Here is a 15,785-nt window from a genome sequence, read left to right on the forward strand (position 1 = left end):
TCATTAGAGCTACCTCAGGACATTCTTATACCTTCCCAAAGCCTGTAAAGACAACATTCTGCCATGACAAGCACATACTAATAAAAAAGAATTTAAACTAGTTAGTATTGCAAGTATTGTTCCATCTAGTCTACTACCGAAATAACATTGAAAACTTGAACATGTAACATTGAAAACTTGAAGAGAAAGGACACATTTTTCCAAAAGACTGTCTGAGAGGAATTGTGTCCGACAAAGATGTCACTTCTGCAAGTTGTTCCCTTGCCCACAAAACAGCAATAACAGCTATGCTGTCTTTGAATGGTGTCTTAGAAATATTCTACCCACCTGTTCTGGCACAGTTTGTTCCTCTTGGTAGCTGCAGGCTGAGGCCAGACAACGTGTGCAATGCCCACACTAATTGGCTGAGGGGCAGACAAGGTTATCTGATGTGTTAAAAGAGGCTGTGGTATCATTGAGCTGTAGTGGGTGCCCTGGGTAATCATCTTCCTGAGGAAAAGGAAAGGCAGGTTTATACTGCAGGTCCTTCTCACCAGCACCCCCAGAACTTGTTAAATCACAGCCACTGAGGCACAAAAGCAGGACTCACCCCCAGTCTCCAAGCCTCTGTGGGCCAGCCACAGGATCAGAGGCCAGAGATGTGGCTGGAGCTGCCACTGGTGCTACCTGCTGCCATGCAGGAACCAGGATCTGCTGTGTCTGGTTGGACCACGCCTGCAGGGAAGCACAGGAGGTTTTATGGCACAGGCAATTCCCTCAAGTTACCCTCGCTGCTTGGAGTTCAGCACAGACCAGGAGAGAGGGACTGCAGCAGAACTCTGCAATTTCAAAGCACTCACTAATTAAATAAGAATTTTGCTCTCAAGTAGGCCAACCTGAGAAAGGATTCCTGCTCGAATCTGTAGTGGCTGAATTGCGTGGGCTTGGGTCACCAGTGGAACTGCATTATCCACCCTCAGGGAGAAACTGGTGGGTTTGCTGTGGTTTGTAGGAATTCCTGGCAGGGAAAAAAAACACATGCCCAAGCTTTAGGCAAACAGCACTCTTGCATGTACTTTCTGAGCAAACACAGAGGACAATTTTAAAACATTTCACTGTTTTTTTAAATGTGCTTATGATCTAATTCCATAATTTAGACTTTCAAGCCAAACAAATTAACACCTAAAAGATTTTTGTGCCGTAACTTATCTGCACAAATATTTGAGCTGTGGTTTCCAGAAAGAACTGCCAATAGCTACTAGTTGGACACAAACTACTAGAAAGAGGAATGACTTTGGCAGAAAGTTCTGCAGAGCTAAGCATTTACTCTTTATCACAAACTACATTAAAAGAATTAGAAAGGAAGCAGGCAAAAGTAAGCAGAACTGAATTTCAAAGCTTCTCAGAATGGACTTCTGCACAACTCATGCTCTGTATTTCCAGCAGGCTGAAACACATTCCTCTCAGCTTTTATGGCTGGCAATGCCACATGTATCATGTCCCTCTTTGCTACCATCTCTTTGGTGGGAAACAGTGTAAAATCTTCTGTCTACTTCATCAAATATCTGCAGTAAATCCATAATCCTATTCCTGTCTTCATCAAAATAATACAAACTATAGCACTGCTCACCAGAGCATAATACAAAAAAGATGCATCTCATGCCTTGTATAGATTTCATTATTGTCACAGGAAAGTAACACACGTACAGCAATGCTGCAATGCTTACTACAATAACATTTTTTTACGTAATTTACATAAAACTATAATGAAAGAGGAATTTTTCTAAACAGACATTGCGACAGAACAGCCATGCTTGAAGAAAATACTGGCTAGGAAAAGATATCCCCGATCTCATTTTCTAACTGCACTTCATGCCTCGTGCCTTACTCAAAGATTAAGCATGGGTGTTCACAGGTAACTACTAAAGAATTACTACACTGAAGTTTATAAGTGCTTTGGCTGGGTTTTTTTTCTAATCTTTACAGTGCAGGATGAAGCGAAGTTTTTATCTGATGTAATTCTCTCATGTCATAACACAATACTAAGTTATAACCACGTACTTCAAAGCTTTTCATTTTGAAATGCACTTGACTGATTTTTTTTTTTCCCCACAGCCATCTAGAAGAGCAGCATCTTAACTCTGACAGAAGTAGAGAGTTTTAGCACTTCAGATACTCCACAGAGCAGCCAAGCTGGGAAACTTTGAAGCAGTGCCAGATACCATTAATATCCCTTTTCATCTGTGCCAGCAACTCGTCACCTATGTGATGAAAACAATATATCCCCTCCACTTCAGCTGTAGCAGAAATTAAATTTGGAAAGTTATCATCATCTTAAGAATACAGTATACAAATCACAGATAAAGTGTCTGCCTGTGCTGTTTCCTTTTCTATAAATCACTTTATTCATCTGGGAATAATGAAAACAATAGTGTTTTTTTTTTATTATGAAGTATGTCATTGTGTAAAGAACATATATAATTTAAACAATTAACTGCTCAGAAGGAAATCTGTGTGAAGCAGCCTGTGAATAGTTAGACCTTTCTTGACGTCAGACCTTTCTTGAATTTCGGGAACCCAAGGTAGATGCAGCTGCTACAAATAATATTACTGATAAAGTCTGCTGTATCTGTCTTTATCTACAGAGATTAAGACTTCCTGGGCTTTAAGTTTAGGTTGAATATTTCTGGTTTGTTTCATTTCAGAGTGCCATCTAGTGTGATTTCCAAAACTTTAAAACACAGAGGGAAAACTAAGGTCATTCTTTAAAAAACCTACTCCCTATAAATTCTGTAACTTCAAGACCCGATCTCAACACAAAGCTGAACATCACCAAGACAAATAAATTACATCTTTGGAACAAAGATTATAATCAAGCTAAGTTAATAAGCAAACAATATAAACTGCCTTCCCATTTCCATAAATGACTATTACTAGGATAAGACATTAATACTCCATCTATCCTGTTTCCTCTCCAATTTTATTTCAGAACACCCTCCTTATTGCTTCTCCTTTCACAATTTTTCTCCTATTTTAACCAAGACATAAATTTATCTCTGTGTGTGTAGTATATGAAGATGGGCTCTGGATTGCTTAAATCATTTTCTGCAGGTGCTGATTTGCTGTTTCTTTCAGAAAGGTGCAGTGTATCTGCATCTGACTCACACACTGATTTTTAATGACATAATTAAGTTGGTTTAAATATAAACCTCGAGTGGATATAACAGAAAACTCAAATATTGCTAACAGCCAGGCAGTAACACTCATATTTTAGGAACTGTGGCAATTACAGATACCTTGAATAGCTGGAGGACATATAATCAATGCTTGCTGGAAAACATCACTGCAACCAAACTGAGCAGTTCCTGCCTGCAGTGGAATCCCTTGGTGCAGAACTGAGTGGGCAGATGCAGTTAATGCCTAAGGGAACAGATTCAACACAAGCAAGGTTATTATAACTGAGAATCTACATCTCTCACACATTTGTCCCATCACTTTATACAGTAAATAACTAAAACAACTTATAAAAATTAACATTTCCAATCCATTTCACAGGAAGCCATCACACTGGGCCACTGGAGGGCACCAGAATACAGCACTGGCAACCCCAGCTTGTAACTTAATTTGAAACATATTCTAAATGATTTGTTTAAGAAAACATTGGGAAAAAACGAGAGTAAAAGACAGAAGATTTTGCCACTTAACAGATGCAATTTTTTCAATTATTAAATTAATTCGAAAAACAACATTAAGTGAATTCACAGTAAAAACAAAACAAAACAAAACCAAACCAAGAAAAACACGAACCATTGGTTTTACCTGACTTCTTACTGGACCAATCTTGGTAAAGCTTGCAGTCAGGTTGCCTGCACTGCCTGAGGCAACTGATCTCATAAGTGATGTTTTATTGCAATTGCTTAAGTCATACAGGTTTGATCGGCATTTGCAAATATCCATGATATGAAAGCAGGACTTCACTCTGTCAGAACCAGAAAATACATTGCTTTAATCACCATTTCATGTCGTTAAAGGTAAAAAAACAATTCCCCAAAATAAGGGAAAAAAATTAGTTCAGACCCCACATTTCCCAGTTTCACAGAATGGGATCAGGTAGAAAAACAGAAACACTGCTGTTACTATGGTCACATCAAGCCTCTCTGATGCATATTTTAAATTCAAGAAAAACACTGCTGTTTCTTTCTCTTTCCATCTAACACCGTTTTCTAACAGCTGTGTACAAACAGGAAAGAAAGAAATTAAATAGATGAAAAAGCTTGCTCTTTCAGTGAAATTCTTGCAACTTTAGGAAACCCACAGTGAAATACACAACTCCAGAACGGCAAGAAAACTTTCAATATATTCCACATTAATCAATACATGAGAGGAAGTATCTGAGATATTAACCCTAGCCCTCAATGACTGACAGGAACTATGGCTCCTCATACTTCCAAAAAATCACACCCAAGTTTCTGCACTGTTGGAATTTTAACAATCATGCATAAAAACAACTTAGAAATCTATTGTTCTGTTACTTTCAGAGAAAAACATAATTATTCAAGCAGTTTCCTTGACCCAATAAATGTATCTAATACTGCAAGCACTTGAAAGGATTTGCCAACACACTACAAAAATGATGAAAGATTTTTTTCCCTCTGACACCAGAAGAAACAACACTTCTATACAAATGAATTGCAACAACAGAGTTTTCTATGTTACATACTGGTTGCTATGAGGAAAATTGAGGAGGTGCTTCATGGTAACAAAAGAATGGTTCAGGGTCTCAGCTGGAGTGATTCTTAAATCAGCATCGATAAGCAACATTTTCTTCAACAGACTGACAAATTCCCTCCTATCTGCCTTCTCTGCCAACAGGTCACTTCCTTCCAAATCCATCACCATGTTCACCTGGCACCAAACAAAACAGTCAGATAGAAGATATGCACATTAGTTTAACTCTTTCTGGTATTGTTTTCTGCTATAAAATACTAATATTCAGCATTTTTATCACATGGGGTATGGTGGATTTGTCTTATCCCAAAACAGCTGGTTTGGAATTGGTGACTTTTTTTAAGCATGCACACTACTCCCCCCCTGCAACCTCCCCAGTTAAAAACTGCTGAAGGCTTTATTCCAGTCTGGGACTTGGAATTTATAAAGTAAGATTTGGAATAAAGATCTTTTTATGGTCTAACTCAAACTACAGAGTTGATCCTCAAAAAACAATTTCAAGCACATTTTAATGCCAACCTTGCAACAAGATTTGATCCTTTTTTCAAGGTGTGAAAGACAACAAAAAATTGCCTTTTCTTATTGACTAGAGAGGTATAAAGCTAAAGAAAAGTGAGGAAATATTTATGTTTTTAAAAGCAAAATTTTAAAAACTACACTTAGAATTATATTAAAATAATAGAATTATACTGGAAATCAAACAATAAACAAAGCAGGTTCCATATGCATTCTTTGTTTATTCTTTGCCACAGTGGCAGATAAGGTAAAAGAGAAAGTATACATTTTACACAAAATTCAAGGGTTCCCCCACCACAAGGACAAGTTCCACTGTTTAACACAAGCAATGGAAAAGGAAGATCTTTATTAAAAGCTCAAAGGGCTGACACAGCCAGACATTTTCCTCAGAGCAGCAGACAAGAATGAATCTGACTGAGACACAAGAAATTATCTTCTAAAAGGCATTTATTTCCAAACCAGTAAAATGTTTTAAAATCACCAGTCATTCCCACGTATTCCTTTTGCAAAGGAAGGAGACTTTAATACTCACGTGCACTATATCATCCAAACTGTTGAAAATATACTTTCTGGCCTCTTTAGACTTCATACCCGTTTCTGCCTCGTGTTCTTCCAAAGTCTCAACAAAAGAAAAGGAAAGCTGAGTTTAGAATCTGTCAAAAAAGGTCACCTATAACTACAAAGTAACTTTATGTATTTATTGACCTAGAAAACACTGTTTTTTCTCCAAATAATTAGTGCATCAGTTATGTGTTTGTATGCTGTTTTACTGGCTAATTTAATTTGCTAAATCCAAAGACAATAACTACAATGTTTTACATCTGACAAATCACAGCACTGGATTACAACAGATAGTTTATGAATCACACAGGAAGTGCTGAAAGCCTAGCAAAGAGCAGTTTAATGAAACTCTCATATTTTTTTATATCACAGCTTTTCTATGATTGTATTTTACCAATTTTCTCAAACTCAGACCTTAAACCCCAAGCAGCAGCAATATCACACCACTGTAAAAGAAATAAACCAAAAAACAGGTGGTATCTGTTCAACTTCTTTGTTTTTCTTTTCTTTTTTTTTATTATTATACTTTTATTCTTCCACATACACAACAAGTGGTGTAAATATTTTAAATACTTCGGTATGAAACAAAAACATCCTAGAGAATGAATGGTTTATGAGTTCCTCCTGTTACAATTTTCCTTCCTCAACACAGACAGCACCAGTAGGCTGGTGCTGCAGGAGGCAAGGTGGGACTTCAGGGAAAAAGCTTTTAACACACAGATTACAGAAAAGCTTCCAAAATGAACTTTGACAAAAACTGCAAGCAATGAGCAAGGGCCCATATCAGAACTCCTAATTAACCTCTGCAGGGTAACAAAGAGCTCCTGGAACTGGGGAGGGCTGTTTGCACCAAGAACTCGCTCTGACACGGAGAAGCCAGATGGAAATTGTCACCTAAAGCCCAAGTGCTTGAGAAAGCAGAGGGAGGGAGGGATTAACCAGGTGTGGGTGTAATTGCAGAAATGTTACATAAGCCCAGTGCAGCCCCGGCCCAGCGCTGCTGGGGATTTACCAACTTGCTGGGGGGACTTATGCAACTCCTGCTGGGAGCTGGCAGCTGTTTGTTACTGCAGAGATCCCTGTCAGCCCCAAGTGCTGCCTGAGCCCTCTGTAAACCCAGGGAAGCTGGGCCACGAAGCAACACAATTTTTTAAAAAAAGTAAATTATTCGCGTAGGAAGCAAAAGCTCTGCTCGTGGCCAATAATGTTGCTTAGCGAGAAGCAAGGTGTGCAGAACATAAAAGTACATTTTGTTTTAACTTTTCAACTGTATTGCAGCTTTCGGCCAACAAAGGCTGTTTTAGCAGGAGATCTGAAAGAAATGAGCTGTACACAGCAACGTTATTTCTTAATCTCCTTTTTCTCCTAGGAACTTCTGAAGCCAACTTCTGGACAAATGTCAGAGCAGTGTGAGCCTCAGAGACAAATTCCTCACAGGAAGTGAAAAGCAGTAACCAAGCAAAAAAGAGAACAAAACAAATATATTCATTTAGCACCTCTGGAGATACAAGGCTTAATTTGAATTCCCCTCCTGGCAGCCACGAGCTGGCCACAGCACAGCCTGGCAGCTGCACCTTGGGGACCAGAAAAAATGGAAGGGATGAAGAGCAGGAGCTGGTAAAAACCACAGGAGATGCAGCAGGGACATAACAGTCTTGGAGTGAATCCTGGCTTCTTTGGTTTCTCTGCTCACAGAATATTGTGCTGTTTTCTATTACATTCTCCTGTTTACCTTTAATCTCCAACTAGAATATGGTGCATCGGTTTCTCTACAGAAAAATCTTGCAGTTTTCGTTCCCATGCTTAACAACTGCTCTCCTGGCAAACCTTGAGTCTGTGAAATGTAACGAATCTGAGGAAAAAACGGAACAGGGAAAATAAGTTACCTCTTGTTTTCAAAACGTGATCCCCACACAGTTAAAAACTTGTAATTTCATTTGAAAAATGACAAAACGAACCAAGCTCAGAGTTTGACAGCTACACCTTACAGAGGGGAGCAACCTAACCCTGAGCACTTGGCAGTGCTCTCTCCATCTCTAGAGAAAGCCACACAAACAAACCTCTCAAGTGACCTATATAAGCAAAATTTTTAGGTTGATTCACAGGAATGAGGAGCTGGGGAGAGTGGCTGTCATCACCTCCTCAACCCACTCAAATCCTAAATGTATTTTTTTTAAATTCTAAACAGGAAAATCAGTAGGAGTGCTTTGTTTGCTTACAGAACTTGGATGATTTTTTTTTTTTTGGCCTGTTCTCATTACATAACTTGATAAAAATCCTTCCCATTTGCTGTTTCCAGTGTGTCAGTCTTCTTACACATCTGACACACCTGCATTTCAAGGAAACATTCCATGTGGAAAGGGAGTGCCTGTACAAGCTCCAGGCAGCAAAAGATAGTGTTGTTGTCCAAGAAAATCTGCTACTGAGTGTGGTGGGAATGGAGTGGCTTTATGCCTGAAAGAAACTTTGCTCTGAAATGATCAAGATGCATTTATTTTAGAAGATGATTTACTATGCATTTTGCATTACCTATCATAGTTGGTGATCGATGGATTACCTAGAAAAGTTAAGTTTCAGGGCTTCAACAGAAATCTGTTGAAACATGATGTGTTTTAACTACTGTGCACGCAATGTTAACTCACTCTACAAGGGGGGAGTTATCCCAGAGGCAGTATTGCTTTCAAAATTAAAATCCACCTTGGAATTGGAACTATAATTGGCAATTATTGAAAACCAAGCTTGTTGCAGGTTGGGATGGAGAGGGTACAGATTCCAGCAGCCAGGGCTGAACTTCTGAGGGGCAGGGTCCCACTCCACAGAAGGGCTGCTGGGCTGAGCCAGCCCTGGAAAAGGAGGAGCAGCCAGGGAATAAGAGAGAAGAAAGGGAAAAATCAAAATGAGAGAGTGGCCAAATACACCAAATCAGAAACTGAGAGATGAGAAGATAAAATCAATGGAAGAGAGAGGACTTGAGAGCTGAGAGCACCTGAGAGGAGAAAAACTGATGGGCAGTAGAGAGTAAAAGGAACATGAGAGGCTTCTGCTGAAAAGTAAGTGACAGACCCAAGTGGGGAGGAACTGAACACAATGCTGCCAACTTCTGGGGTTTAGCATCCTCCACAATTTCCTGCCTCGGGGAGAAAGGGGGATCCTGCTCTGACCAGAAATGTTTCTAGATCATTTATAACATCCTCAGGAAAAAAAAAAATTCTTAAAAAGTAGAGGGGAAAAGTCAGTGCATTAATTGAAAAATTCAGCAGTTAAGCACCTGTGCCTGTTTCTAATGAGTATTAAAGCTCAGAAGACAGGGCTGATTTCCACTGAGAAATACAGCTGTTACTGCTTCTGACCACAAATGAAAGCAAGAACTAAGAGCTCCCTTTCAAGGGCCAGTGTGCTGGCTGCCACACACCAGGGGGACAGGGGGGAAATGCAGCACAAAGCCTGTCTGTTTACTCAGTGACACACACCACGTAGCAGGAGGACAGGAATTCCCTTGGAAGCCATCTCCTGCTGAACTCATGGATACTGAGAAAAACCCCGAATCTAATTTCTCCAAAGCAGGTTTTGCAGAGCTGTTGGTGCACAGTTACAAGCCTGGTTAAAGCAAGGCAATTCCTGCTGGTGCAGAGGAGGTTGCAGCCCCTCTTCCACCACGACTTCTCCAGGATCAGGCAAGTTGCTAGATGAGGCTTCCAGCAAACTTGAATGATATGTAAGAGGGTCAATAAACTTGCTGAGTTTTTGGAAATTTTTGAGAGAGTATTATAGATTCTTTCCAAAAAAAAAAAAAAAGCCTTCCCTTTATCCTTAAAAAAGGACAGTGAATCATATGGGTTGTTAGATGTTTCCTTTTTTATTTTCCATTTTAACAGCAACAGTCTGCAGAAAGGTCTTCTAACTGCATCAAAGCATCAACCCACATTCCATTCATAGCTCACTTCCCCATGTGAAACACTGCATTTTGTGTAAATGAAGGAAACTGAAATACAAACCATTACCAACATCAACACAAAATTAATATATCCCCTGAAAATGGTTCTAACAAACCAATTTTCAGAGAAGTAGGTCTGATCTGTCAGTGCAGGAAGCCAAAAGCCCACTCCATGAGCAGGACTTGAATAACCTAAAGAACATCCTCTGAACTAAATGCTGAATCAAAGATTAGAACCTAGCAAGAAGCCAGTGCTGCTCCTTCTGGGGTTTTCAAGAGATTGCTTCACTTGCCAAGTTCAAAACCAGCACGCTCGGGATGCTGATTACATTCCTCCCAAATTCCACATTATTTTCTAAGTGTTTAAAATAAAAATGTTCTACATCTTTCATTAGGAACACGGGGTTTTATTGAGTTTGCTCACTAGTGCTGATGGTGTCAGTACTGAAAACTCCAACAAAGCAAGGGCAGAGCTTTAAGAGCTCCAAGCTTTACCCCTGCCTAGCTACAGTATGATTGTGACAGTTCATTCCCGTTCCTCGTGAAGTACAGGCTCTCAAATCCTTGAGCTTTGTTGGATTTCCAGAAAGCATCAGAAAGTATTCAGAGCACAATTAATCCTGACATCTGAATAGACATTCCAGAGTCAACCCTGTTCATGGCAAATGAAAGAGAGATTATAATGCAGTGATGGTAGCTGCAAACTTTGCTTTCCATCAGAAACAGCAGCTTTAATACCAACATCTATTTCATAAAATGGAGCAGGGAGGACAAATGGAAACTTAATTCAAAAAAAGCAGCACAATATACAGTCTGGGTCAGAATCAGGATTTATGTTCTTAGCACAATCAATAAGGCTAAACTAAAAGCATTGAACAGACTTGAAGAAACGCTACATAATAGGGGAAATGATTAGCATTTAAAACTGTGGATTTAATGATCTGAAAGTCTTAAGTTGCAGAAAGTGCAGATATGCTTGTGAAATTTATTCTACTACCTGGTCATATTCCAGTGCTCCTGGGTACAGTGGCCATCCAAGAAACAGCTCTGCAATCACACACCCTAACGACCACATGTCTATGGCTTCACAAAACGGCAATCCCAGTATGATCTCTGGTGCTCTGCAAATCAAACACGGTTACTGAAGTTTGTTCCTTGGGGAAGAAAGGTCATTCAACAATTCAACACGACAAACAAAAAAATAAAATTAAAAAAAACCCAAAATCTGCTTCTTGAGAATTATTTCAATAAAATCACAGCATCAGAAATTGCATTTTTATTTAGCTAAGTAGCCTGTGCTAATATATTGCAGCTCCAAGATGGTTTTTTTCCTACAAGTACCAATTTGCTACGCACATGAAAATAACTGATGTGCCTGGAAAACAGCATGTCCCTGATTCAGAACTTTTGCCTTTCCTCCAGTACATCTCAAATGAGTTGTCCACTCAATGTCATATGTCTGTAACTACATTCCAAACACAACAGTCTTTTATCTCAAAAAAAAGCACCCTACTAGAAGTTTTATCTGAAAATCTACTTACACACTTCTCAACTGTACAGTACAGTTAAAGCTATTTAAAATATCAATTTAATTATGTAACTGCAAATCCCTTTATGTACTCAAATCAGTTGAATGTGATCCATTTTAAATCACTTAAATGAAAGCACTGCATTTGCTAAACAGAGCAGGTGTTATTTTTCACCTAAAACAAATGTGAATTATTTAACCAACACCATCTGAATTTATGTCTGCACTCAAGAACCAGAAAAATTTGTATTGACACAGCTGCTAAAGGGGTTTTTAACATCTCTGTTCACATGGAATGAAACTCAAGTATTTCACAAGTATCCATTTTCATTGTATTTGTGCTTTTAAAAACCTTCCCTCCCAGCTCATTCAAGCTATAAACAAAAGGAAAAAGAATTAATTTGTATCTGCATTCTAACGCAGAAAGACGCCTGGAGATGTAAAATATTATTTCCAGCATCACGCTATGAAGGGATCCACTTTTAAAGCAGAGAACCTTTTGTTTGCTTAGCATGTCACAGAACAGCAGGAAGGGGGTTAAAACCAAGAGGGTAATTCCCAATGCAGCTGGGCAGAATGGGAGCATCCAACTGACCAGGAAACGAGGGATCTCTCACCTGGGGAAAAGCTCACAAATCTTGTGCTTCAGCACATCCTGGCATAGTCTATTGACATTCCACACACAAAACAGGCTCTGATCATAGTAAATACCTACATATCTCATTCTCCTCTGACATCTACCTTTATCAAAATATTCTTTAAATTACTGACATGTGCTGGATTGGGAACAAATTCCTATTTTTACGCTACGCTGGGACAGAGAAGCTATCTTGTAGCTGTAGAGCAGACCAAGAGCTGAAGCATCTCCATCCCTTTTCACAAGGGGTAGCTGGCAGAAGCTCTACATAGACATATTTCAAGCTCCAAGGATGCACGCTCACCACCAGGGAAAGGACTCCCAACGCTCTGCCCCACCTCTGACCAGTGAAGCCATTGGGGCTTCTGCCACAGGGAAAACCCAACACCTTTTAGATGAAAAAATAAATCTATAGGACAGGATATTCTGTTTAATTCTGTACTTTCCATTCATGCTGGTACTTCAGTTCTCCCCATCCTTGCCACAAACCATTTTGGACGTGATTATATGAAGGCTAAATCTTGTCACGCTGGCAGCGAAACTGGAGATGCTCAGTTTTCCACTGCCTCCAAAGACTTGACTACAATAAACTTCTGTGGATCAAACATAGGTATTTTTGCAATGCAGGATCCTGACACTGCAGTAAGTCTTAGCTAGTTTCGTTATCCAAGAAATCAATTCAACATCTCTGGATGCCACAAGACAGAAATAGCAGCGAGAAGCGTCTGCCTTTCCCCGCTGGCTGGGTGCCAGCCTGCCTATGGTTGTCACAGATCTCTGTTAAAATACACTTCCTTTTGTTGTATTACGTTGCAGCCCTGAATAGTCAATGAATATACACACAGCCTATGGATACAGGGGCTTTAGCAAATGCTTCTGCTAAAATAAGCTCTGTAAAACCTCTTAGGTTTACTCGACGGTTAATATGAGTGCCGTGCAAAAATAGCCGCAGTCCGTCGGTCTGTCTGTCCCTGTGGAGAGACAGGATCCCAAAGGAGAGAAGGATGAGGGTAGATAGAATGCCAAAAAAAAAAGAGAGAGAGAGAGAATGCTTGCTGTGTTTCAAAATACAGTAATCTGGTAGTTTTTCCACAAAGAAAAGCATTAATAAGTAAGGTGAAGGAAAAGGGAGGTGCTTCAGGAGAGGCAAAGCATTCCTCACTTGCCAACACCAGACCTGCCATCCAGAAAAAAAGAGGGAATAAATGTGCTCCTGAGCACAGCTACCTGCACCATTCCACAGTACAGGGAACAAAACATATTTTCAAGCCAGCCTGAAGAGAGGAAGATGAAGAGCTGCTGCTCTTTCAGGGCCAACGTCGCCCACCATGTCAGTCCTTAAAATGGAGCAACTTTCTCATGGCATATTAAGTTGCAGGAGAACTGGAACTGAGTTTGATTATGTCTGGAGTGGTCTTAACCAGCTCAAATATTTTTGTTAAATGAAAGTTTGTTAATGTCATGCTCAAAAACACCTGCTTCTGTTTCTCCTTCTTTTAAAGCTCCCATTAAAAATCTGTCTGGAGAGCTGGAGAGAAAAGTGTTGAAGTGGAGAGAATCATTCTTCAATTTTTGTTTTTAAGATGACCCACAGCTGTTTTCCCCTATAAGGAATATTTCACCATACACCTCAAAAGGAAGATACTCCCTTTCCTAACTACACAGCATAGACATGAGAGTGGTAGGAACTGCAGATGTCCCAACAGTCACTTTAACATCAGATTACTCAAAAAACAGTGTAGGTTAGTGTTTCTCTCTCTCAAAACAGCACCACACACACACACACACACTCCTGCTTGGGTTTTACTGCAGATCACAAGATGTTCAGTGCACCAGAAGATACCACAGTCTCCTGCAAACTTCAGCAAACAGCAACCTGTTATCCCATACCAAGACATCAACAAGGAGAACACCAGAGTTTTCCAAACTTCTTAAGGACACTGAATTATTACTTAAATGTACTTAAATTAAAAGCAAGATTTTAGAGAGAAAGCACCTATTTCCTTCTAATTAGTGTTAATTAAACATTAATTTAAAACATTATCATAAAACAGCACAGCTTAGACTTTATAATTAGAAAGGTCTAAAAAGATGAAAGACACAAATGAATACTTGTTTCAGCTGCTTGTTGGATAGTCACATTTCTATTTATTACATCACAGACCACAAATACATATACTATCCTATAACTTTCTGTAAGCTTATGAGGAAAGAAATCACACAATTTGTTCCATTAACTTGTTCAAAGACCAGAATATTTCATAAAATAGTTTAGCTTCAGCATGTTAGCCAGCTTGAAATAAAGCAATAAAATAAACAAATTTAAAGAAAAATGAGATAGCTCCTTGGTGGAGGATTAAAAAAAAAAAAAACAAAAACAAAAAAACAAACCCCAAGTAAAAGCTTGCTAAAAAAAATCAAAATTGCAGCATAGTAACAGAAAATTTCTTCCAACCCTTACACTGGGGAAACAGAGAATGAAGAGCAAGTATTACCCATACTACAAAAATAAGTCATAAAAAAAATCTGTAAGAAGTCAAACCATTTCAGATGATTATTACCCAGAAATCATTGGTTAGAAGTCCAATTCAGAACAGCAGTTAGATGAAAAAGCTAAACCCCAACAGTTGTACAAAAGTAACAAGTGAAGAACAGCACAAAACAATAAGAACAGCAGCTTCCCAGAACTGCACTTTCATGAAACATTCAGTTGAATGCAGGAATCATTTCTCAAACATGTTCCCACTGAAGGTCCTATAACACAATCACACTGCACATACCCCCTCACGGATCAAGGAAGTGAGACTAAAGATTGAGCCATTTTTATTTCTATTTCCCTGGCAGTGTGGGGAGGGTCAATGTTGATCACAGCACTGGTTTATTTACCTGCTGCTCTCCAGAGTGGTTAGTTTAGAAACAGCTTTCCTCCCCTCCAACTTTACTACCAAACTTTACTACCTCTATTTACCACTGTGCTGACAATGCCTGTTGATTACCTACTCTGGATATGACACAATGCCACCATGATAAGAAATATTAATGCAAGGAAGCCATCAAAAGGGTGGGATGTTTATTTTTTTTTTTTTAATAATGACCTGTTGAAAGCCCTGGTATGTACCACTCATGTAAATGAATCCAATCTGCAGGAGTTAAAAGTCAAACCAGATTACCAGCCTGAGTAAAACCAGTCTTTGCCCCTGCTGCCATCACGAGCACAATGCAAGCATGTCCCTTCTGAGAGGAATAACCACACATGGGTTGTCAGATGCAAAATTCTTCTCCTAAAGAAAGGAGGCCTAAGAGAAGGAGCAGATGCAGTAAATTAATGAGATGGCAATGGGCATTCTGATGAGTTTCCTCATGTACAATTCATTCTCTTCAACAACCAGTCTTTACCATGTACATGAAGGAACGCAAACCTTTCTTCAAGACCTGCAAGAACACAGGAAAGACTCATGGCTGGAGAGATCAAAATCAAGCTGGCAGCACCCAGAAAAAACTCCCTTCAGTAATCTGAAGGATGAAATGGGAAGGAACCATGTAATGACAAAACCTGGAAATGATGAAGGATATAAAGATCAGTTGGCTCCATAGTGGATTCATGATAGTCTTCAGAAGGAATTTCAAAAATGCAATTAAATCAACACAACAACAGGAAGTAGAGCATACATGGTGTATTAGTAAACCATAGTGAAAATTAATGTACCATATTCATTAATTAATTACCCAGAAGAAATTATGTTATAAATTAACCAACTTTTCAATGAAAAATCTAGACAACTTTACAGATTACTCAAGAAAAATATTTTACAATTGGGAGCAAAAATAATCAGGACATAAGTATTTATTTTTAAAGGACAAAGACATGTAAAAAATATTATGCCTTATATAAAACTAGTGAT

At 39.1% G+C, this 15,785-nt stretch overlaps 1 protein-coding gene across 1 annotated transcript in view; it reads right to left on the reverse strand.

Moving 5' to 3' along the window:
- Nucleotides 1-15,785, reverse strand: part of HIPK3 (homeodomain interacting protein kinase 3) — a 64,728-nt gene that overhangs the window by 7,156 nt on the left and 41,787 nt on the right. The window contains exons 3-11 of the mRNA XM_053946721.1: nucleotides 10,716-10,839; nucleotides 7,517-7,636; nucleotides 5,756-5,842; nucleotides 4,700-4,884; nucleotides 3,799-3,958; nucleotides 3,276-3,399; nucleotides 876-997; nucleotides 590-714; nucleotides 328-489 (exon numbers count right to left, since the gene is read on the reverse strand). Of these exons, the coding sequence (XP_053802696.1) occupies nucleotides 328-489; nucleotides 590-714; nucleotides 876-997; nucleotides 3,276-3,399; nucleotides 3,799-3,958; nucleotides 4,700-4,884; nucleotides 5,756-5,842; nucleotides 7,517-7,636; nucleotides 10,716-10,839 (1,209 nt within the window). The remainder of the gene's footprint in view (nucleotides 1-327; nucleotides 490-589; nucleotides 715-875; nucleotides 998-3,275; nucleotides 3,400-3,798; nucleotides 3,959-4,699; nucleotides 4,885-5,755; nucleotides 5,843-7,516; nucleotides 7,637-10,715; nucleotides 10,840-15,785) is intronic.

The sequence above is a fragment of the Vidua chalybeata genome, chromosome 6, assembly GCF_026979565.1.
Source record: "Vidua chalybeata isolate OUT-0048 chromosome 6, bVidCha1 merged haplotype, whole genome shotgun sequence".
Lineage (NCBI taxonomy): Eukaryota > Metazoa > Chordata > Aves > Passeriformes > Viduidae > Vidua > Vidua chalybeata.